The sequence below is a fragment of the Rhea pennata genome, chromosome 1 (genome assembly GCF_028389875.1).
Source record: "Rhea pennata isolate bPtePen1 chromosome 1, bPtePen1.pri, whole genome shotgun sequence".
NCBI lineage: Eukaryota > Metazoa > Chordata > Aves > Rheiformes > Rheidae > Rhea > Rhea pennata.
This window is the reverse complement of record NC_084663.1, coordinates 195,663,599-195,688,289: the sequence shown is the minus strand read 5'-3', so window position 1 is coordinate 195,688,289 and position 24,691 is coordinate 195,663,599. Positions and strand designations below refer to the sequence as shown.

The 24,691-nt window shown below is 38.7% G+C and overlaps 1 protein-coding gene across 1 annotated transcript in view; it reads right to left on the bottom strand.

Moving 5' to 3' along the window:
• Positions 1 to 11,216: 11,216 nt before the first annotated feature.
• MIPEP (mitochondrial intermediate peptidase) overlaps positions 11,217 to 24,691 on the bottom strand; it is a 73,372-nt gene continuing 59,897 nt past the window's right edge. Inside the window, exons 17-19 of the mRNA XM_062567195.1 lie at positions 18,834 to 18,955; positions 17,979 to 18,052; positions 11,217 to 11,462 (exon numbers count right to left, since the gene is read on the bottom strand). Coding sequence (XP_062423179.1) covers positions 11,368 to 11,462; positions 17,979 to 18,052; positions 18,834 to 18,955 — 291 coding nt within the window. The 3' untranslated portion in view covers positions 11,217 to 11,367. The remainder of the gene's footprint in view (positions 11,463 to 17,978; positions 18,053 to 18,833; positions 18,956 to 24,691) is intronic.

Below are 24,691 nucleotides of genomic sequence, written 5' to 3'. Positions count from 1 at the left end.
TTCGCATTCCTTTCTATATTTAGGAGAGTCGTGTGTACAGAACATTCAGCCCGAGCGTGGGAAGAACAAGCAAATATCAAGGCAAGCTTTGAGCTTAGGAACTGTTCGGGACCGTCAGCAGGTCATAGACAGATGCTGCAGGAGCACTGGGGTGTAAATAAGGGTGTCGTGGCAGTTGTAGCTATATCAGTTCAGTCCCAAGGAGCTATGATGGCATCGGTGGCTTCCATACGCATATCCAACTTCATCACCTTGGGGGGCATTTTTGAAAGTGCCCAAGTCCCACTTTGAGAAGTGTCTCAGGCATTAGTAACTGTTTATGTTCCCAAGTTACTTAAGCACTTCCGAAAGCTTAACAGAACGTAAGAAGGGTTTTCTCTAGAAATACATGCTGAAATAAAAGATGGATTCCAGTTGGAAAGAAGCCTTCAGTGAGTTAAAATAAATCCTGCTGCTCAGTTTTCTCCATTCTCCAGCAGCTTATTAAGCAGAGGAGCTCCATAGCAACTCAGACGTTTGAACGTTAATTCTCCTGTAACTCCAACTAGTGCTGCCGAATCCAGAGGTTCCTAGTTCAAATCCCAGCAGGGATTAATTCCTCCTCAGCTCAGGCACCCCCGCAGGAACATTTGGCCCATTAATTGAATAAGTAACCTTACACAAACATGCTCGTGGCTAGAAAGACAACTCTGCAAACGCTGCCTCTTCTTCGGCAAGAAGCCCCATCCAGAGACTCCGTAGAGCACCCCGAGGACCGTCCTGCACTGCTGCCGCTGCCTGCAACCACCTGCTGCGGTGCCCACGGGGGCTTAGCTGGAGGGGACGGGCAGAGCAGGGCTTTGGCGCTGGATTATGCTGTTTGCCTTTGGCTGCTGGTTCAGACTTCAAGAAGGGACTTCGGGAGCTGCAGAGAGTGTGAAATAGGAGATTTGAAAAGCTCTGCAATTCAAAAATCCCTGCAAAGAGCCGAGCGCCTCCCGGGCCGGGCTCAGGGGCAACAGAAACGCTCAAGGAGCCTTAAACCGCAAGTCTTCATTTGTGGCTCCCACGGCGGGTCCTGCGCTGCTGAATAAACGCTTTCCGCGGGGAAGGACGTGAGGTTGCACCACATGAGGTTGCACCACATGAGGTTGCACCACGTGAGGTTGCACCACATGAGGTTGCGCCACGTGAGGTTGCCACCGTTCCAGCGCGTGCAGCAGGGAGCGGGCTCTGCCTCTCCCCGCGAGGCAGCAGCGAACTGCTGACGGAGCCTCGGAGCCCCGTCGCGCCGGCCGCTGCTGCCGGGTGGCCGGGCGTGCGCCTCGGGGCCGTACCTGCACCACGAGCTCCTCTGCACGGATAACGCAGCAACACCAAGTAGCCCCAGCTGCACCCTGCGGGTCCAACCTGGCTTGCAGCACACCTTCATCTGGTCCCCCACTTCTTTCTTCTGGGACTCAAAAATAGCGAAATAGCAATACCTACTCTCCTCCCGGGAGCAGGGGTAGCCTACCATCTCGCCCTGCGTCTGGTAGGGAGGCTGTCGTGATGCCACCAAGCTATCAGCACTGCCGTTGCCCTCTTTGGTGGGCTTCGGCTGTGGTAGGAAACCCGAGGAAAATGCTAAAAGCCAACAGGGAGGTAGAATACCTTACAGAAAAGAAAAAAAATTGATTGAGCCATCATTAATATACAGATAGCTATTAGAAATGTAATTTTAAGGAAATCCTGTACTATCTTGATGAAGTACAAACACTGGCATTACAGAACCTTTTGCGCTATCCAGGTGGAAGTGATTCCACTGAATAACTGATCCTCATTGCTTTGGGCTGCAAATGTTTCTACACACATTCAAACGTAATCCAATAACACATCCACTGAAGTGAAAATTTAACGCACGCAGTCCCGCATGCACAAGCACTCGTAGACATGGGACTGTATCTTGCTCCAACAACCACAGACCTTCACACAAATTAAATAGCTGTCATACAACATTTTCATAAACAAATATCAATACGGCACCCTCAATATTAGAATCCAAACATTTTTAGCTGGAAAGCCAGAGCTCTCAGAGGTCTCGCTATATTACTTAAGACACCAACTGCCTGGTTTTCTGGTTTACCTTCAAAAATAACGCCCCCAGGATTTCTGCAAGTCAGGCTGCTAGCTGAAGCTTCTTTGATGTTCTGTACAGTGTTTGCTTAACTTTTTAATAGCATTTACAGCATTAGTGCAGAACTAAAGACGGAGGCTATAGACAGTTGGTGTCTCCCCCGCCAGACTTGCCATCCTTGTGCCAGTGTTTGTACAACTAGCAATGCTCAGGAGAGTGCACTGTTTGTGCTGTAGGTAGAAAAGGCAAATAAAAGACAAATAAAAAAGAGAGAAAAGAAAAATCTCATCCCATAGGCCATGACCCAAGTGCGGTGCCACTCCTCCTCCCTGGCTGCAGCCTGGTTTCAACCCTGCAATCGAGTGGAAGAAGGAGGGGGAGCACAACGTGTCCGGAGAGCTGGTTTTCCAGCCGGCATTCGAGAGCACGGGAATGGACTGCCCTGATTTGCATGTCACCTCACCTGACCTTAGCCTAGCTGACTGGGTGGTGCCACCGGCGCTTGTCCACGGCCCCAGCACAACTGGAGCACAGTCAGAAACCCAACTTGCAGCTCACGCTGAACGCTTTCAGCAATCACCCTCCATCAGCTACTGAAAATCCGGATTGTAGCATAGCCGTGTATCAAAAGACCTGACAGAAATATATTGGCCCAAACAGAAATCATTTACACCAGAAGTGGCAGCACTGTTGGCTTTCCAGATGGGATTCCTCTTTTAGGGTAAGTCAGTGTAAACAGAATTAATTTATTTGGGGGATTTACTACCATCAAGGAAGCCCTGGGTGTTCCTGGGCGTGGAGAATTCAAATCCTCTCCTGAATGGATGTAAAAAGGGAACAAAGAAAACACTCAAGCAAATCTGAAAGTTTAATAAAATACAGATTTCTGTCCAGTTGAAAGGGAAGGTGGTAAAAAGCAGCAACAGTACAAAAGCCCATAGCTCATTCAGATGATTTGGCAGAAAATTGACCTTTTTCCAATATACAGGCAAAAATACAACACTTTCACCTCTCCCCCTCCCCCCTTTTTCTAGTTTAGGAGGAGGTAAAATAAAACTCCAGAATCTCAGCCAAGCCACCAGTCCCAATTTTACATGTCTACTGTTTCCCTGTACATATTATTATCACTGTTTCAAGTCCTGATAAATACAGTGTATGTGCAACTCCCACCATGGACAATGCCTCTCAAGAAATCACAACTGTGGACAACTTTGGCCCTTAAAACACTTATTCAGAGCACCCAGTGCTAGCAAAACTGCATTTCACATGGACATGAGTGCCTTTTGGTGGACTGAGACCCCTGATGGAGCCTCCTCCCCTGGTTGAGGCACCTGGGAGGTCTCGCTCTGCCGGAGCCTCCAGCACAGAAAACCGGGAGCTCCCACCACAAATTGGCCTTCATCGGGACATTTGTAGGAGAACCCAGGCTCACCTCATCCTCAGTCAGCTATTCTATAGATCCCTCAGGGACATCATCATCTTTGAGACGAGACTCCCAGCTCTTCGTCGGATTTGTCTGCATGGGTTCAAAAGCCCGTGGAGGGAACAGAGACAGTGCACGTTCAAGCACGATGGTGCATCGTAATGGGTGAGTAATGGAAAAGTAGGAGAAAAGCTCCGTGGTTCTGCTTATTTGCACATGCCCTCCGATTCTGAGCCTGTTGTCTAGAGCGAGGTGACTGCAATGTTTTAAGCTGGCACAAAGGGTCCTGATAAACAGAGAAAGCTATGGAAAGAGTTTAGCTTTTACTGACCAGTTTAGTTTGTGACAGGTAGGAAAAAAACTTTTTTTTTTTTTTTTTTTTTTTTTCAACTGAAACAGATAAAGCTGGAGAGGCAAGACAGGGTGAGAAATAAACACAAAGCAGAGGAAGAAACCAAAAATCTGTAAAAAAGACCAAGTGGAATTAGGTGACAGATCCTAACAGCACTCCCTCTTTCTTGAAGCACGCAGTTACATCTCAAATGTTTAACACATTCAAAAAGTGACAGATTGCCTTTTCAACTCCTTAGCTACAGTGCATGATGCTTGTGCAACTCTCAAAAGACAGCAAACTGTAATTTAAAATTCTCATTTGTAACAAATGGGAATTACTAGGGCTAGCATGAATCATTCTGATAACACACATAATTAGTTTTATAGAAGCTTTAGTGTGTTGTAAAAGTTGCTATATCACTTTTATTCCTCCAGGGCTCATCATGTATAAATATAGGTCTTTAATAACTTCATCTGAGCAATGGAAATTTATATTGGACGAGGATGTGGCTCCATTCTGCAAATGGCAAAGTCAGTTGACTGGATTCTGCCTCCATTAGGAGGAAAACAGGGGTGGATAGAATGGGTGCTGCAGCATACCAAGAAACACTTCTGAGTTTATAACATTTTTTCTTTCGTATGAGTTTTGATCATTGAAGGTAGCTATGCTGAATCCATTGAGCCCTTGTAACTATTTCTAAAGGGTACCTTCAACAAACGCAGTTTGTTTGGTAAGAACGGCCCTGCTAACCTATTGCGACCGTGCTAAAAGAGGTCAATGAGCTTGCCCAACCCTTATATTAAAGGCTGCTGCAAACGTCTGCTAAACGAAGTCTCTGATATTACTTAAGAGACAAGTTAATACTCAGATACCAACCTGTTGAACTGCTATTATTCAATGGGTGCAGCTGCTGTCTGGTGGTGCCCAAAGCAGAGGGGCTCGCCTGCCTGTCTTGGCGCACCCTTGGCGTCCTGCCCCCACTGCAGCTCCACGAGCCCTGGCAGAAGGGAGGCATTTTGCAGTGTCTAAGGTGTAAGGTGAGGGGGCTGTAAGGAATCGGAGGAACGAGTGCCAAAAGCTGCTTCCTAAAACTCTGAACATCCTCAGATTAGCTAAAAATACTTTATCCTATACATTAAAAACAGTATTGTGTAGTAGTGTTAAAATACTGTACTTGGATAGTTGCATCAACTCAGTCACACGTGACAGCCAGAAAAAGCTAACAATGGTGGCATTTGACTACTGAAAAAATGGCAGCTTCTCAAAAAAAAAAAAAAAAAAAAAAAAAAGTCTGCTGCTTAAGGGTTTTTTTGAAGACAGAATTCCTGACATCTATATTTTTAGCAATCTGTTTCCTCTATAGTTACCAGAGCAAGAAAAAACATCTGCAAGAGATGGTTCGTCCCATCCCAAAGCAGTCAGGATATACCCCTTTAGGAGGTTTAGGAGGTGCCTGTGCCTTTTCATCAGTCACAAAGCGAGGCTGAACGGCAAGCTTCAGCAATCTACAAGCTGTCTTCTGGGCCAGATTAGGTCAGAGACATCCCACTAAATTTCATCAGTATTTCCACAACTCTACACCAGCCAAGCAACCACCATTTATTCCGTCTGATCTTTATCAGCACTTTGCCTCTGGTTTCCGTATTTGGTCTTCAACAGACTATTTGGATGCTTCCTCTGAATAACAAGCCTTAAGGAGTTCCTACAACCGCAGAGCTGCAGAGTGCCCCAGCGCTCCTTTCCAAGAGCCATCTGCGGAGAACAGCCGCAGCACGCTCAGAAGGTAAACAGGGGAAGATCAGAAGGGCCGAGAGGCAGTCCTGCTGGTGCTGATTTATATTTCCTTATCATTTATCTCCTTCGCTCTCCTCCCTCAGCACGCTGTTTGTTCTCCCACAGTGCTTCTCACAGGGAAATCTATGTGCTTTCTTTCTGCGATAATTTCATTTCTATTCTCCAGTTCTCTAAGTCCTCTAATCTTAATGTAATGTTCTCTTTTGGCATGCTGTAAATCTGCTATGGTAAAAGTACTTACTTGAACTTGTTCCCAACATCACACAAGTAAATCCCTGGCTCTGGGAAAATACACTCTCCAATACTTTGCCCAGAGGTGTTCTGAAATACCAGATGTATGGGGCCTCCCACTTGTATAACAAGCAAGGGAAGCTCTTTGGATCCTGCTGTTTTTCCAGCTCCCCGCTCAGGTACCCTTTCCTACTGGTGAAACCCAAAGCAGGACAACTCCCCTAGGACTCCCCTCAGACTCGCTACTCTTGTGGCAGAACTTCTTTCCAAAAATATTCTGTTCCTTCATAGCTTGTAAGACCGTAAAAAGATGGTTGTCCTCTTGCATAACAAAGGCTGTGGGACTACTTTGAATTAACCTGAACTAGAGCGTATTTTCCAGAAGACTGCCTGATTTTGATTTACGTTTCCAGTGGTGATCAGTCATCCACAGCAGAGTCCCTCATGTGTGTTCCAACGCTCAACCGTTCCTGCCGTCAAGGTAGCCAACTTGCACGTCTGCTGAGCCTCGGTTTTCTGAGGCGCTAACCCGTCCGGGCAACAACGATCTATCCTCTTCACCACTTCGCATTCTTCCGCCTTAGTATCATCTACCAGCTTTGTTTCTTATTCAAATTACGGCGCACTATTAAATAATTTGTTTCTCACAGTCCATGATGCAAACATCCTTATTTTTTCAACAGAATTTGTTCCCATTACAAAAAGGTTATTGTGGCAAGATCTACTTTCTGGAAGCACGTTCTGATTAGCATTAAAATACCCTCTGATTATGCAAGTCCTGCCAGGAGCTTCACTATTTCGATATACATTCATTTTAGATCTTTGCACACTGACTCAAGCCTGACCCACTGTACAAACTGCTCTTAACATCTTTAGCAGTAAGAAGTAAAGTATTTTATCAACATATGATAATAATTCTTCCATCTGGCTTTTCACTGAAGACAATACAGAAACATTTCTGAACTTGTCTGACTCTTCTGTTATTTCCATTTTATACTTATTCCTTTGCAAAAACACTAAGAAACCCCCTCCTACCTCAGTCTCCTTAAATTTGTGACCCACAGGTCATTGTGCTTCTGTTATCAATATTTTTTCTTGATTCATTTCTAATTTATATCAACTCTTTCTTGACCTATTTTATTCCCCTTATGCTTACTGAGCTTCTGTCCTCTGCTCATTTTATCTTTTTAGGCAATTTAGAAATTTCATTTAAAAATGATTATTCAATTTTAATTTTCATTTAAAATTCCATGAAGCACCAGTTGACTTTATTTCACTGGAAAGAAATTATTAAACAATATTTCAGTCTGTCTTAGGTGAATCAGAAGAATGATCACCTCAAACACGGAAAAAAGCTTAGCTGACACCTCAGACAATCAAATGTTGGACACTTTCTTTTTTATGACAACTATACATTATTATTTTCGTAATGCTTAACAGTACTATTTCTTCTAAAGATGTTCATTATTCACTTTCTATAGCAACTAAAATAGAAAACAACCCTTCCGTTCTGCAAGTCTTCTAATTTTCAGATTAGAATTATGACACTGAGCTACAGCATTACAAAATCAGCTTTTGGACAACTAATTCAGCTGCCTCAGTGGGAAAAAATGGAATGCTGGAAAAGGATTACAGTGGTTTTTACATTTAAGGAGAGTTATACTGCTGGTCACAGGAGAGATCTCACATTACTGAAAGTACACATATTTTCTGGAAAATAAAAGTCTCTCAAAGAGAAAAAAAGAAGGAAAAAGCATCAGACATTTGAACAGCTGGAAGCATTTTTAGAACTACCAAGAAAGACAAAAAGTTCATTTAAAATAATATTTCCTTTTCTGTAGTAAGCATCACAGTGGTGATATAATATGTTCTCAAGAGACTTAATCCTGTCTACTGTTCAGTCCTCAAAGGTATTTCATAAAACAAAAACCACCACAGTCAACAGAGTTTCTTCACCAAAACAAGCTGTTGTTCTGAGTTATATTTACTTTACTATCAGCTCTTGTCTTTGTCAGTTGTCCCAGGGGCTATGACTCTGTGACAATAGGTTGAAGTCCATTTAGTTATGGCAAAATAAGAAAGTCTTTTCCCTTTCCTTGCCTATATCTGATTTCAGTGTTAGGAAGAAGTTGTTTGATGCCACCCTGATAAAAAAGGATTGTTGTTCACAGAAGGCTCAAAACAGTGAATTAAAGAACAGCAGTAATGGGAATAAAGTAATGACTCGCATATATATTTTGGCAAAGTGTATTTAAACTCTAGAACCAATGTTCTTCTCAGCTCTGCAGAGAAGGACCTGGGAGTGCTGCTGGATGACAAACTGACCATGAGCCAGCAATGTGCCCTTGTGGCCAAGAAGGCCAATGGTCTCCTGGGATGCATTAAGAAGAGTGTTGCCAGCAGGTCGAGGGAGGTGATCCTGCCCCTCTACTCAGCCCTGCTGAGGCCTCATCTCAAGTCCTGTGTCCAGTTCTGGGCTTCCCATTACAAGAGAGACATGGAGCTACTGGAGAGAGCCCAGCGTAGGGCTACAAAGACGATCAGAGGGCTGGAGCACCTGCCCTATGAGGAACGGCTGCGAGAGCTGGGCCTGTTCAGCCTGGGGAAGAGAAGACTGAGGGGGGATCTTATCAATGTGTACAAGTACCTGAAGGGAGGGTGTCAAGGGGCCGGGGACAAACTCTTTTCAGTTGTCCCGTGTGACAGGACAAGAGGCAATGGGCAGAAATTGAAGCACAGGAAGTTCCGCCTGACCGTGAGGGGGAATTTCTTCACTGTGAGAGTGACGGAGCACTGGAACAGGTTGTCCGGAGAGGTGGTGGAGTCTCCTTCTCTGGAGATCTTCAAGGCCTGCCTGGATGCAACCCTGTCTACCATGCTCTAGGTGACCCTGCTGAGCAGGAAGGTTGGACTAGACGATCTCCAGAGGTCCCTTCCAACCTTACTGATTCTGTGATTTCATGATTCTATGAATGTCACTTCAATTTCTTTCAAAGTAAAATCTAGGGGAGATCTCAAGTTTAAATATTCTCGTTATTCCACCAATTATGATGCTTTATTTTCTTTACAGTAACGCTCCAAGGCCCATGTCAGAATAAGAATTTGCTTTTGCTAAGCTCTTTTTGTCATAGTGAATCTTTCAACATGTGCCAACTCCAGATTATTGGCAGTTTGTTTCAGTACAGAAAATATGCAAGAAAGAACAATGACCTCCCTCGCCAACATCCTTTAATTCCTTTTAACATACATTTCCATTATTCTATCAGGGGTTGTTAAATTTATCCTCATGAGTTACTGTATCTTTTTGAGAACTTTCTATGTTCACAATATTTTTTCACTTACACCTAAATTTAAATCAGTTTAGTTTTTTTTATCACTTATCTTGTAACAAAATACCTGCTAGTTTGTTAAGTGAAACCATCATTTCTTTCTTCTTAGTGATCAACTGTAGATACAGAATGTCAAATATAAGAACAGAGAAACCTACTTGTGCTACATGCCTGAAAACATGCCTGTTATTGTCCAGTGAAAGATATTTCATATCTGAAAAACAGCTCAAATCAGTTCTAGAAGTACTATTCATACAAGACAAATTCCCCAAACACTTATCCTGCATAAACAAAGTGAGAAGGTAGAGTAAAATATCAAATAATACCTGAGAGCACAAGTCCTGTTAAAAAAACAAGTTACTATCCAGAAAATGAAAATAAAGTCATGGCTCTTCTTTTTGCAATTATCCTTCATATAGCTGTCTGTTATCCCACTCCATCAACTCTCACCCTTATTTATCACTTCCCAAACATCTACTTTCTTTTGGTCAAGAGTCTTCACTTTTGCTTCTCTTCCAGCTACTTTCCTTCATTTCTCAGCCTTCTCTTCTGTCTGTTGGTTCTTTTACCACACTTACTTTGAGCAGGACACTTACTGCAACAACCTATGGAAGACCTTTAACAGAGGAGGCCATTTCCCTAGGGAAAAAACGATCAATTTTTTTTTAAATGAACACTCAAGTGCCCTCAAGTTCACATAGCATTTCATAATTCAACATAAAAAGAAACTCTCATTGATAGTATCTTCTTTGGTTATCATCCACTATGCTTGCAAACTTAAACTGTTTCTGGAAGGACATCCTTGTTCTGAATGACTTCTTTTCCCCCTGAACTTGCCCTTCTATACTTATGTACCTTAATCAGCTCCTCAACACCCCTTCACTCATCACGGAAAGGAAGCTTGCTGTGAATAAAGATGTGGGTAACAGACTCGGGCTGTACCTAAACTGTAAATTTTGCCAACTTATTTCCACAGAAATTGTTCTCTGCAACAGAGCCATCAAAACGCCTGCAAGCCTGTATTCACCAAAACATAATATCCTTCACTCAGCGCACCAATGCTCTTATGGAAACGCAGAGAAAACTAAACAACCACTACATAATACAACAAACACACCCAGATAACAGATAGAAGGACAAAAGCACCCCGTTAACAACGGGAGAATACTTCTCACAAAACAAAGGCTCTACTCCTGATATATGACTACTGATCCTCAAAGGAGGATCTGCAAAAGATGAGCCTAGGAGCCAAAATTCTAACTCTGCTGGATATTTAAAAAAATAATTCAAATTCTTTCTGTGCTCCTGACATGATGAATGGTCCATCTTTTACATTTAGCTTTAAAGTTTGATATCTCTTCTCCAAATCTGAAAACCTGCTCACAAGCTTTCTCTAACAAAAAGTACTATCTTTACTTACAAACTTTCCCGCACATATACCCACACACTGGATCATCACAGCTACAAAAGCATGACTAATTTCCATTAGAAAAATTATATGGGGAACCTGGTTCACCTCTTTGCCTTTTTCACACTGCAAGGTATTTCTTTTTGTTATCCTCCACATATCTGTATGAATACTGTTTTTCTTCTCCCATTCATCTTTTTCTCTTTATCTCACATACTATTCCTACTTTTCCATGTCTACCTTTTATTTTCCCTTCTCTATAGCAAATGCGATCTGCTTTTCTGAAACTATAACTCCTGCAAGAAACAGTTAAACATATTTAATAAAATATTCACGTACAGCATGTAAGAATGGACTGTGCAAACAATTCATGGTCATGATGCTTGACAGTTATGTACTAATTCTGAATTCAGTAAATACATAATGAAAGACCATTCCTATCATTTCATCCACTTTGAAGATGAGTTTGATTCCTGCTTAGCTGCCCGCTTCTACAAGATCAAAATTTTAAATAGCACATGCCAGAATACTTGTTCTCTCACATTCTGTGCTTAAGTCCATGTGAAACTGAAAGCCATCATTCTTCATAATGAAACCAGGTGTTCCACTGAAAATTTTTATTACTATTCTATCACCATGAATACTCAAACATTTACAAGTGTTCACCAAGAAGCAAAACCAGTGACAACAACATTGCATCTGCAATTATTAAGATGTACGCAATCCTCCATAAAAACATTCAGTTCCACATTTTTATGAGTCCATGATAAATGCTTCAAAGTCTTGGTCTAAGTCTGAAACAAGCGCATCCACAAAATCTTCAACTGAAGGTGATTTCTGAAGCATACCTACAAAAAAACAAGACAATAGACTCTTAGCAAGAATATTATCAGCTTGAAAGTCTTTAGCCTAACAATCTTGCTTAGGCTGGAAATTATGTCCATTTTAAAGTAATGTAACCAAGACACAAACCAGACTCAGTTATTTCCAAATGACTGAAAAAAATCAGTGATTGAGCAAGGATTTAAATCCTTATCTGCTGAATCTCAGGCCTCAGAGAGCCAGATAAAACAACACATTGCAGCCAGAAGAAACCAACATACTGTCTCAAAAAGCTACATATTTAAAAAAACCCAAACAAGTGGGTTTTCTGTACATGACAGCTTTAGGTTTGTTGTTGTTTTTTAAAGAACAAGGATTAACCTTTTATTAAGAACTATAATTTCTACATATGTTAGCTATATCATACAGTTACATAATAACAGCCAGGGAAATTAAAATAATTAAGAATCAGGCTCAGGTATTTTGTCACATGCTTCCATAAGGGGGCCAATCAAGTTTCACACCTTCCTCCCCCAAAACACAACTTTTCTAGAAACCATGAGCCTATACCCTGGACATTATTTTCAGATATTTCTTTGCACTGAACATTACATTGGTCTTTTCACTGTTACTAATATTTTCATGATTATATACAGAGAGATTTAGTGCATTGCTTGTATGAGGAAAAAAAAATGTACAGCTGCCAAATAATGTAAAATTTAATCACTGTACTTCTTTGAAGTGATCTGTTCTTTCTGACAACGGCCAATGTAAATATAACCTTGTTCTACCCTTTCTAATAGGCACACCTACTGTACATAATTGTATATTCTTTCACATCCTCAACAATATTTGCTTTCAGTGAAAATCATAATTGCACTCTTCTAACAAATAGAATCTTTTACTATAACACAATTAAAAAACCCCAAGAACCATAGCATCTCTGTAGGTAATATTGTGTGAGCAACTAGAAGAGTTTCCCACTAAGACCTCAGATAATAACATTTTCATCTGAGTTAAATACATGTTCCAAATGTCAACACAAACTGCCTTGACACAGTCGACTAATATTGAGCACTAAAGGAAAACAAACCTCATAGTATATATTATATACATACATATACATATATATAGGTTGACTGAAATGCTGTTAAGTGAAGCATTAGGTTATTTTCAAAATGAAAGAGAACAGAATATTTTAACTACTTGGTAAACTTGTCATATACTCTAATTTTAGTAAAATTGGAGTTGAATTACTTCTAACTCACAGTGAAAAATGGCATACTGTACACAGGGCTGAGAAACACACGCATCCTGATACCACCTACTAATCCACCTTCCCCAAAGATCCATGACCTGTTGCCTGGAGGACAGGTATATTTGCTCTGTAACAGCCTTGGAGTATTTCCCTCAGACAAACAGTTTAAAGCCATATTATTTTTCTGCAGTTTTCCTAGAACTGCAAACAACTCTTTAAGACACTGGTGACAGTGGTGGCAGCCCTCTGGAACATGTACTGTCAGGCATGGCTACTGGAGCTTTGTTTTTTGATTGAGATGAAGCAGCCCAGTCCCACCAGTGCAATTCATTTTGCCCTTCCTTAGTCCTTCACAACAGACATTTATATCTGAACTAACTGGCTCTGTTTCTAGACACTGAACAGAAGGAAGAGCTTTATGAGCACTACTCACATGACCAATTTCAGAGGTTTACTTTACAATGGGATGAACTGTGCCTGCCTAAGAACTGCTTGTTTTTCCCAGTAGCTCAGAAAGGAAATCTGGATGACTAGCTCAGGTATAAACAAAGTTAGGTGAAATGATCTCTTCCTCTCAATCTATAAAGAGGTGGCTTTATAAAGAACCATTTCTCTAAAGCCAATATCCCCTTTTCTATCAAGTATCAACAGGAAGGGATGACTATATTGCTGTCAAGACTGTGTTTTTCATTAAAGTATAAAAATAGCCATGACAGAAAAAAAAAAAAAAAAGCAAAACTCTGAACCCCAAAATATAAAAAATCCTTCCAGTATTGAGTTTATAAAAATCAGCCTGCCCAGAAGATGTTTGTTTAATTCTTTTGACACTAGATTTTATTTTCCTGTGGACAATTCTTAAAAGCATGACTATCAATGTGCTGCAAAAGAAGCAAAGCTAACAGTACAATGATTAATTTGTGGGTGGGAAGAAGAGAACAGACTGATCCCAGGCTTACCTTTAATGAGATTTAATTTCCCCCTTGAATAAAAAAGGCAAATCATAATAAAGAAACTCAATCCCTGGATATTACAAAATGAATAAAAGAAACATAAATAACTACAATACACTTGGATTGATTTTAGTGTCGTCAAATAAAGTCTTACCAAATCTCACTCAAAACTTACTACAAATTGCATTCACTTAGATTCCATACGATTTGTTTCAAATATGCTGGAGAATTCAAAATCTTTCTTGCAATAGTAATGTCAAATGGCCCCCTAACCAATAGTTCCAAGTTTTGATACTACATATTTCAGATTTCTTGCATTAGTGGTCTATTGCATTGTTATTTTCTCATCAATACTATCAAAAGCAGACACTAGCAGATGTTGCTTTTGAAAGAGAAGAATGAAGAGTAACTGCTTGCGGTAATCACTGAAGAATTACTGTAGTAAAAAGATCATGTTGTTACAAAACAAATAACTACAGATTTTAGAGTACATGTCTCCGAAAGAGAACAATGGTATTTCCATATTTTAACCTATTAATAACCAGATATGTTAAGAATGGTCATGTTTCTTTTAAAATCCATTAAAATATATCGAGGTAGGATCAGTATGCACTAAGCACTTCAGTCTAAATGATTTAGTAAGATGTCCACAAGGTTTGATGGTTGCAGTTTTAAAATCTAGGAGTGTATTTTATACATTCAGCTCAACTCTTTCAGATCAGTCTCTCCCAAGCCCAAGGCAACTGCATAGCTTATCTTTTCTGCTTTGAAGTTTTCTCTCACATTACAGCACTGTGGTTAACCACACCCTTTTGAGAGATGGTTAGCTGTAACCTACAATCACTGGAAAATGAGAGAAGAATAAAGCCTGTGGCAAAATTTGGCCTCTGCCCCTTTGGAACACTAATTATTTGGGGTTCATGTAGTTTGAGTTAACTTATGTTGCCATTCACATCACCTTTTAGGATTTATGCATATTTCTTATGCTTTCAAAGAGACATAAAATCATTATCTGAATATCCTTACAGCTTCTTCACATCAGAATTATTCCACCAAGTACATTAGGCAGGGAAAAACAAAATTTCAAACTGCATTTAAGCAAATGCATGCCTGTTTACATACCCAGTTGACTGGATTACTGTGAATGCACACAACTGAATATGACCATCGGCAATATAATGCAGCATTAATGAATGAAGAACTCAGCTGCACATGCATTTTGCACATGTGCTTTCTGCAATCTCTTACCTAGAGGGAAATCTTCAGAGACCCGAGGGGCATTGTGAATGTATCAAAACTGTGGGACAAGTGTGCTCCAGGATGTGTTGCATGCTCTGAGACCCCAGATCATCCAACCTGGGTACACTGCAGCTCACTTCTTGCCTGCACATCTGGGTTTCCTTCCAGTCTAGGACTTCCAAAGGGGAGGGACAGTACACACCTGGATCTTGTTCTGACCTGAAACCAGCTACGTCACGCACAGCTGGACCATCAAGGGACACTTGGGTCACCTGCTGTTAAAGGGGGCTGGAATCCCTAGCTCCATGTATTGCTGAAGAGGAGATAGTCTTAAAGAGTCATGTGGTCATCCCACAATGACAGAGAAATCAAGTTCATCTCAAACTATTTTCTCTCTTTTAGACACAACAAATGGAAGCCTCTTGGACCAAGCACTATCCATTCATTATTTTATTGCTACTCTGATTTGTGACTATTTTTGAATTTTGCAGATTATCAAAGGGGTAAGATAAAATAGGTCACTTCCAAAATTGTTTAAAAAGATGTCATAAAGTCTTTGTGTTTTTTAAAACAGAAACAAAAGCTAAGAGGATCAAGTCCAAACAAAAAAAAAAAAAAAAAAAAGAAAAGAAAAGAAAAGAAAAGAAAAGAAAAGAAAAGAAAAGCATACTGTGTTTCCTAGTCAAAGACTAGTCCAAGCAGGAATCTTGTCACTGACTCCACTGGAAGGCAGGTCAGGTCCTTTATCCTTCCTAATCAATAAATCTATGGAATTGTGTGGGAGCAACATGAAAAGCAAGGGTCATATCCAAACACAAAAGAAAGACAATAGATAGTTTCTGAGAAGAAAATCATAACAAAGAAACTGAGTAAGTGAAATGTACTTGTGAAGTTATCTTTTATCAAACAGTCAGTGAATGTGGCTAACTTCACTATAAGATATGGAAGGATAAGGCTCTTGAAGGATGAGGCTAAATAAGTGTATCCAGAAATCAGACTTGTACAAGCACATTTCTTTATAAAGAAAATTCCTGAAATAATGGTCTATCAAATGTAAGGTTTTTGAAATAGGGCACTTACTACCACAAACTCTATAGGCTTTTTCCCTGAAGAAGAGCAAAATCAACAAGCTTTAAAGTCTGGTGGAATCTGTCTATAAACAGAAATCTGTTTGCTAATTTGCTATGGCAGCATGGCTTTGCAGCTGATGAAAACAAACAATGAATGAAATTCAGGTATTTTGGAATATCCTTAGTGAAGAAGGAAAAATAAAGCAAGCGAAATGAGAAGCTGAGCAAATCAGTAACCTAAAAAATTAAAAAAGGAATAGCTGCTCTTTCTTTTCTGCTTAACTTCTCAATTTTTGTAATAAACAAGGAGTAATAAAGTATAAACATATAATAAGCTTTTATATTACATATGGTCAATGATTTAATCCCAAATAATCCAAAACAAGCAACGTAATTATTAAATGTCAGAGATCTGAGTCATCTAAATTTCACTTTTCACAGACAATCATTCCAGTATGCTTGTATGAAGTTTTGCACTGTCTACAAGTAAAAGTCACAATACACACAGACAAGGACTCTGCTGATTAAGAAAAGCATTTTTCTATTAATTTGTATGATCTTTAATACTTTTTAGAAGTCATATTAAAGAAATTCAGAATATAAAAGTGAAGTCTACCCACAGATGAATTTTGCCAGTATTATTCAAACAATATTTGATTCAGGTGAACACTCAGTCTGTGGCTTCAGCATGATCTCTTGGACATTCCAGTAAGACTCAGTGCTCAGTGAAATTAAATATAAATCCCAGAAATAAAAGAGATGATGAACATAACTGATGTTTAAAAACAATCCTTCTTCCTCTACCATATGTACTTACAGAATAATTGGATTTGCTTGTAAAGGTAAGGGAAAAAGCATAGTCTTGGGCTGTTGGTTTTGAAATTAGGTTACAAATACAGTTTCTTCAAGAGTGGTAAACAAAAAGGTAAGTTTAAAAGTTGAAAAATCATGCTGAAGGAAAAGTTGACCTATATATCAGACATATAAATAGGCTAACCTTGCTACTGTATGACCATCTAGTCACTAGGATGATTCTAGGCAGAGCAGATGGCCTCATATATAAACTGATGGGTTAAAGAACTGAATGTTCTAGTTATGGAAGCGTGGTGAGCTCATGATGGAATACAAACACATCACCACAGTTCTACTTATCTGTGTAAGAAAAACACAACTTCCAATATCCCAAATTGTAGTGATTAGAGGCCAATTAATTAATACTAACATATTAACAAGAATTTCAGAGTGAGTTGAAAGATGCTCTGTCATATGAAGCACGTATCAAGTGCTTGGGTATGGAATAGTGATACTAATGCAAACTTGTTCTGTTTTAATACTGCAATATTACAGAGAAAAGTCTTTATTCTGATCGTATCAACAGATTTGAGATAAAAGTCTACCGTTTCTCAAACTTGCTTCATTCTCCTGACATACTTTTTAAATACATGAGGAATAGTACTTTTTATTGCTATGAGTGATTAAAAAAAAGTTATTTTCCAAATTCAAACATAAATATGGTATTAAGAGGAATAATGAACGATGTTTCTTTTTAGAATCTTCAGGCTTCCATTTCATCAGAATGCATGTTCGAAGTACTAATACAACCCAAGCTATGACGTCAAAATGATATGTCCAAACATGTTTCAAAATCTTGTATGGAAAATAATTACATCTATTACGAATTTCATGTATGTGTAAGTTACTTTTTTTTTGTATCTATGTTGGTGTCATCTATCCTCCTTCAAATATGTGACAGTCTTTTGAATTGTCTAGACTGCTTTGCAACACAACCCTTTCCAACACTTTACTCCAACTATTTGTGTCTGTTTCATTCCACATATCAGTAGGAATTTTACTAACATATGAAACAAAGCTGTGAACCAGTCCATTCGAATAAATAAATCAACATGATTTCTTTTATAAATCCTAAGAAAACCACGATTAAATTAAAAAGGCTGAATTGGAAAATATAGTTAGATTATCTTTTGGTAGACTAAGGGAATAAAACAGTCCTAATTTTTTTTCTACCTTGAACCATAAGTATGGGCTCTTTTCCACCGCCGTGTGCCAGCATTTCTCTACGATAACGCTCACCCATTGCCCTGAAGAAACACAGATGTTAGAGTCAACTGTAAGCACAATCTGTTCAACTTTCAGTCGTTTGCTTCTAGGCTCTCTACAGAACTCAGAGGCAGAGACGGAATGAAACCTTCCACCCTGAAACAATGACTTCCTTAATCCCATGTCAACTCCTCAAATTCAGATGACATTCAAAATTATACTATGATTAACTGAACTGGATTAATTTTATATGTATGTTTTGGTATTTATAGAAGTTAAATTACAAACAGCATTTTAGCCTTTAATGCTCCAAGCGGAAAGGCTACTCTGTTACAGTGTTCAGAATACTTAGATAAAGTATAAGAACAGTTTCAATTTTTGATCTCACAATTTACTTTCTAATTTCACATTGCAAAATGCGTAAAATACTTATATGTAGCTTTGAAGCTGGTGACATGAAGCTTGTTTAATACCTGCAGTTGCTTTTGATTTCAATAGAAAATTACAAATAATTATGCACCTCTGAAAATCAAGCTCCTTAATTACATCTAAACATGGAATTCATTGCCTCCCAACTGGCACGCCTGTATTTAAAACACTGAGATGAATTCTCTGCACCAATGAGAATGTCCCAAAGTCCACTTTATATCTGTGGTTATATTCTGTTTTGTTATACTCTTAAAATCAACAAAGTAGTTTAAAGAATAATTATGTCATTAATACCCCCAAAAAATTACATTGCCCCAGGTATAACATATTTCCTGCTTTCCAGAAGCAAGTCACATACCATTTCATTCTACTCAATTTATTGTCTACTTTTACCTATCGAATGGGTCCTGAGCAAAACACTGTTTCCACACCATAGAGGCAACAGCCCTAGACATGAGGTAGGAGTAGTATTTTGCACCATAGCCCACAAGATGGCTGAATCTCAGCTGCCAGGCCTATGAGGAGAAAACAAACAAAAACCAGAACAGAAGTCATATCTTTCAAGTTCTTCAAAATGTTCTGCATTTTCTTAAGTATGATGGAAGAAATCTGATGTTATTCATAAGAAATGATTAAAACCCACCCCCCCCCCAAATCCAGAAATTCCAGAATGAACACATCTTTATTATAAGATGTATTATTCCAACTAAATACTGTACATGAAACATGCTGCTAATTGAAAATACAAATAAACAAGTTCAAAAGGAGAGAAAGTCAAGCAGTAAAAAATGTAGTCATATTTAATAATAGCTATATTGTTCTGTTTGTGTTGAAAGAAAGCCACAATTAACTTATTACAAGTAACACCACATTTTATATTTTTCGATGTGGATAATTGCAGTGTCACACCTGTAAAAGTTCAGTCTATAAATGGTTCCCACAAACAAAATGATAATAGAGACTTGTACTTGATGCTATATAAAATACAGCTTCCCATATGCCAAAGACTCAGAGATAGATGAATTACATCCACATGCAATGTCATTGTTCATAGATTTGTTTGCACATTTTTAAATTTATATACATAGCAATTACCATCTGTAACTATATTGTTTTTCATTTATGAATTGTTACTTGGCTTTATGACTCATTCCAGTGCTGGTGGATTCCTTTTTGAATGCTGTTTGGTGTTGATTGTTTTTTTCTCTTTCCTTAGCAGTGAAAATTGGAAATATAAACCTTACTTTCAACAGAGATGAAATACCTTTTTTCTTCTCTGACAGTAACAGAGTAATTTAGGTTGGAAGGGACCTCTGAAGATTATTTGGTCCAACCCACACTCAAAGAAGAGTTGCAGGACTCTGTCCGGTCAAATTATCAGCAACTGTAAGGATGAAGATTTTCCACAACCTCTCTGCTGGAACATGGAAAGGGGAGCAGATCTAAACTGAAAATGTATCAGCTCCCTGTAGATTTATATTTATGATTTGAATTGAAGGTGGATGAATCTACAGAAGAAAGAGCGAGAAACTTACTCTGCCCTTTTGGCTCTCTGCAGAAACAAGAGAGGAGTCGTGTCTCGTATGTCCTATCTGAAGTCAAAGATCTTAATATTCTAGTAATATGACTGTTGTCAAGATTTTTGTAGGTACTGCAGAAGAGAATTTAAAGCAGAACCGGAAGACAGACAGTAAAGTAGCTTAGCAGATGTTTTAAACTTAAATCCATGGGCTGTAAAGATGTTTGTTTACTTATCTTAAACCTAATGGCTGAAACTCAGAAGCAGCCAAATAGAAAAGTGAGAGGGTATTAGCAGTTTTCCACAACTATTTATCTTTGACTCTATTTTCTTTATACACTAAGTAATATTCTCCTGATTTTTGACAGTTGAAATAAACTAAGTTTCTTCATTTGAGAAAGTGCTGATCATCATCTTATTCTCCATTAGGTAAGTCAAAGTCATACGCATATGTTAAACAAATTGACCAACCAAAAGTATCATAGTGGTAAAAGAAAGTACATGGCTTTTAATCAGCCTTTATACCTTATTTGAGGTAGAGAATAGTTATTTATTACCCAGATTAGTGTGAATAGGTGATAAGAAACAAAGCTGTTAGCTGTTTTCTGAGCAAAGCCTACCAAAATAAAGTTCTCAAGGTTAGCTATAATTCATCCCCACAAAAGCTATTTTTAAAAGAAAGGTTACTTCCACCCTAAGAGAGGTATCCAAGATAGATGGAACAGAATCATTCTATATGGGTGACCAGTCTAGACTTTACTGGGAGCCTAGACTCCCAGCTTAAAGAAGAAACTTAACTTCTAGGCAGCAAAGATGAAAAAATTTTACCGATTTTCAATTTTGTTGTGGGCCTTGTGGTATGATGCAAATACTTAAGAATGATTTTTTTTTTTTTCGTTAAAGCAACCTCTATTGTACCATATTTCATTATAATGCAAGTTCTCAATAACATTCAGCTTGGACACAGATTCTCCCCCTTGCTCTATGGTTGCTGCATTTACATGTAACATCTATAATTTTTCTAACTAGTCCCTTAATTATAACCATAAACACTCAACCAAAAACACATTTTGAAATAGATCAGAGAGCCTGTATTTTTAGAAGACTGAGGAAAAAAATGTCAGCTTTTATTTTCTTCTATAGTAATTTTCAAACTGAGGATTAAACATTTCAACTTGAACATCCAAATCTCAGGAATGGGGAAAGCTTTATTGATGAACTGGTTTCATATACCCAGAAATGTAAATAATTTCCAAATATCAGTTTCCTGAAACACCAAGTTGCTTTTTCTGCTACAAGGAAAAACCCTTTCTCTGAGCTTGGCATATGGAAGACTATTTCAACCTCCCTCACAAGACAGAAACACTTTTAATGCAGCATATAAACTGTAACTAGGATAGGGCATCTTCCTCAACAGCCCAGATTATATTGCCAATGTCAAATAATCTTGCCGTAAGATTCGTAAGAAGAACATCCACAGAATACATTCTGTGGTATTCAATGGTCTGCACCTGAAAGAACTCCAAGATGATTGACTATTCTATTCATCAGGTTTATTGAAACTATCACAACTAAGCAAAGAGAACAGCTTCTTAGCAGTCAGTTCCACTTATTTCAGAGTGTGTACCTAAAACAGGCTTCAGTATTCTTTGTCCAAATGTAAGAGATATTTGTTTGATCTTGCCTTTGCTAATATAACTAAGAATCTCCAAATCTCTTCCTTTCAAAAGAAAAATAGAAAGGATACAGACCAAGCAAAGATGTTAGTCCATCCCTTCCTGCATTTAAATAGGCCCTCACATATGATGAGGTTGAAAACAGAAAAAGTCATTGGGAATGGGATGGTATCAATAAATGAGATGAAACAGGATGAGTCAACATATCTTAAAACAGGCGCCTAAGACATATAAGATATAGATGATTCCCTCTTTCTTCATTGGATTACAAAAGGAACCTACTTTAGTTAGCTTAGGTGAGGTAACTGTCATCCTTAAAGGCATCATGCAATTGAGATTTTATTCATGCTGCAAACAACAACTGAGGAAATTGATTACGAACTCTGCTATTCTCTAGTGAGGTTTGAAGCATATATCAGAGTTTAAAATGTGGTTTTTTTAATAGGATAGATATTTCCCACTCTAGAATATGAATAATTACCATCTCATAATTCCCTGTTCTCGCTTTTTTCTCAGCTCTTGCACCAAGTTGCTGATCAGGAATGCCTATTCCCTTCATCCAGTATCTTCAATATTTCAACATTACCCAAGCACATTTTTCAACTCTATGCTGTTCTAGCAATTACTTTGCAAAACTGGAGTTTGCTCCCTGTAAACAAATATTTAAACATTAAGATGTATCACCCTAATTCACAAGAAGTTCCCTTCTTCCATTAAAAAGGTGTTCCTACTTTGTACAGAAGAAAACAAGGCCAAGCATATATAGGCTAACAGTCCCATAAGAAGTTCTATAATAAATATATACATAATGCCCCTCCATCATTATAACTATTTCAAACTAAACAGTTTGCCTTTCAGTATAAAATTCTATTTTAATAAAACTACCTATAGATCCAAATTTTTTGATTTCTTAACTGTGTTATTTCCAACACTGACTGATCTTTCCATATCCAGAAAAAAAAATGTGATGTATCATTTTCCCCTTTGGAAAGGGTAGAGGCTAGACATGTTCAACTAGGGCACTCTCCTGAATAAACATCTTTTTGGTAAGCAGCTAGAAAGTTAATGAAGACTCTGAGTAATCACCTGCTTTAAAAAGTTCCATGAACCAATGCCAGGAGTTTATAAAACAGTACATTTTACAGCATAGCCCACGGGTTATGATATATGCCATCCACAGGTCATGTTCGTGCCTGTTTTTTTACACAGCACAAAACAACAGATTGAAATAAAGGTGTGTGCCTGATTCACTACATTAAAGGGGCCTTTTTTCCATCAACATTATCAATCTTCCCTTATAACCGTGTCTGGAAAATTTCCAAAATACCATGTGCAGTGACAGGAAATTCTGTCTGAAAGTGAGGGGGAATTTCTTCACTGTGAGTGACAGAGCCCTGGCACAGGTTGCCCAGAGAGGTGGTGGAGTCTCCTTCTCTGGAGATCTTCAAGGCCCGCCTGGATGCAACCCTGTCTAACATGCTCTAGGTGACCCTGCTGAGCAGTGAGATTGGACTAGATGATCTCCAGAGGTCCCTTCCAATCTTACTGATTCTATGATTCTATGAATGGCTTTCCATCCTTTCCAATAGCAAACAAACATATCTCACTAATGCATTTGTATTATTATACCTTCTCAGAAATTATAATGAAGTACTTGCAGGCTCCATTCTTAGCATAAGATTCAGTTCATTTCACTTTAGTGATCTAAGTAAGTTGTCTTGTCCAAACTAGTAGTCAGGGGACAGAAGAAAGTATTCATCGTGTTTATCTTTAGAGGGGGTAGGACTACTGCTCTAGGAGAAATTAAAAGAATTTACTACAATTCTGATCCCTTATTTAGAAGTTAAGTCATTTCATTTATTTCAATGAACGAAATAAACTTATTCTTCAATGAATGAAATCCAGTACAGTAGAATCAGTGAAACTGAACTGTTTTGAAGACAACAAACATTAATTTAGAATTCAGTGATCTAAATTCTGGACTTAGAAGTGTTAAGATTATTACAAATATCAACTGACATAAAAATTTAAACATGGTCCTAAAAAGACTAAAATGAAAGAAAAATACCTACAGAACAGTGTTAGGTAACTTACTACATACTAACCTAGTTTTTGTTTGATTACAGGTAATCATTGCTCCATGAAATTCCACTAATTGTGTAAAATCAATCCTCCAAAATTCTGCTACGTCCTTTAAAAAAGAAAAAAAAAATACTACAGAAAGTTGTGCAAAAACTAATCAAGTATTTCTGACAAGCACTCAGACTTTTCAAAATGCTCTTCAAAACTCTATGTTTTGACTTAGACTCCATTAATCATCAGCTATTTCAAAGTATATTTAAATTTCTCCATTTTGCTTTGCTTCTTAAGACAAAAATCACAAGTGAGAACCTGAAAAGATTCAACACTAAATTAAGAAAAGTATTTACGTCATTTAAGTCTTCTAATTATAAAATGTGTGCCGCAGTAATTATACCAGTGAGCAAGCTGTTGAACAGTTTCCATGAGGAAGAATACTTGATGGAGATGGTATTTGGTGGCCCCCTCCCTTCTTAATTAAATTCTTATCCTGAGAGGAAATCCAATGGAGGAATAGTCAACTTATCTCCTTCAGGGGCTCCTGGGTGGAAAACCTCAAGGTCTGGCACCAATTTGACATTATTGCTCCTAAGACCCTTGAACCTGGCTATTAACACAGGTCAAAAACTCCTTAGTCATGAAGAAGCTCAGATGACAGGGGAGACAGAAGAGAACAGCCCCACTAGCACAGCAATCTGTACAGGCTGTATACCTCTGCTGAGAAGCATGGTATCACCAGCGGTAGCAAAACTTGAAGACAACACTGCTTCCACCATGCAAACAAGCACGTTCAAAGTTAGCACCGGCAATGTTTTTGTGGCACTGTGTCAGTCATGTAGCCGGAGCCAGAGGTGGAACTTGCAGATCAAGGACTGTAAGTCATTTTTCAACATAGAAAATTGGTGAATTCCTTACATCGTGTAGATCTGATTGGATACTACACGTTTTAGCTTAGCAGATTTCCTGATCTGCTGTAC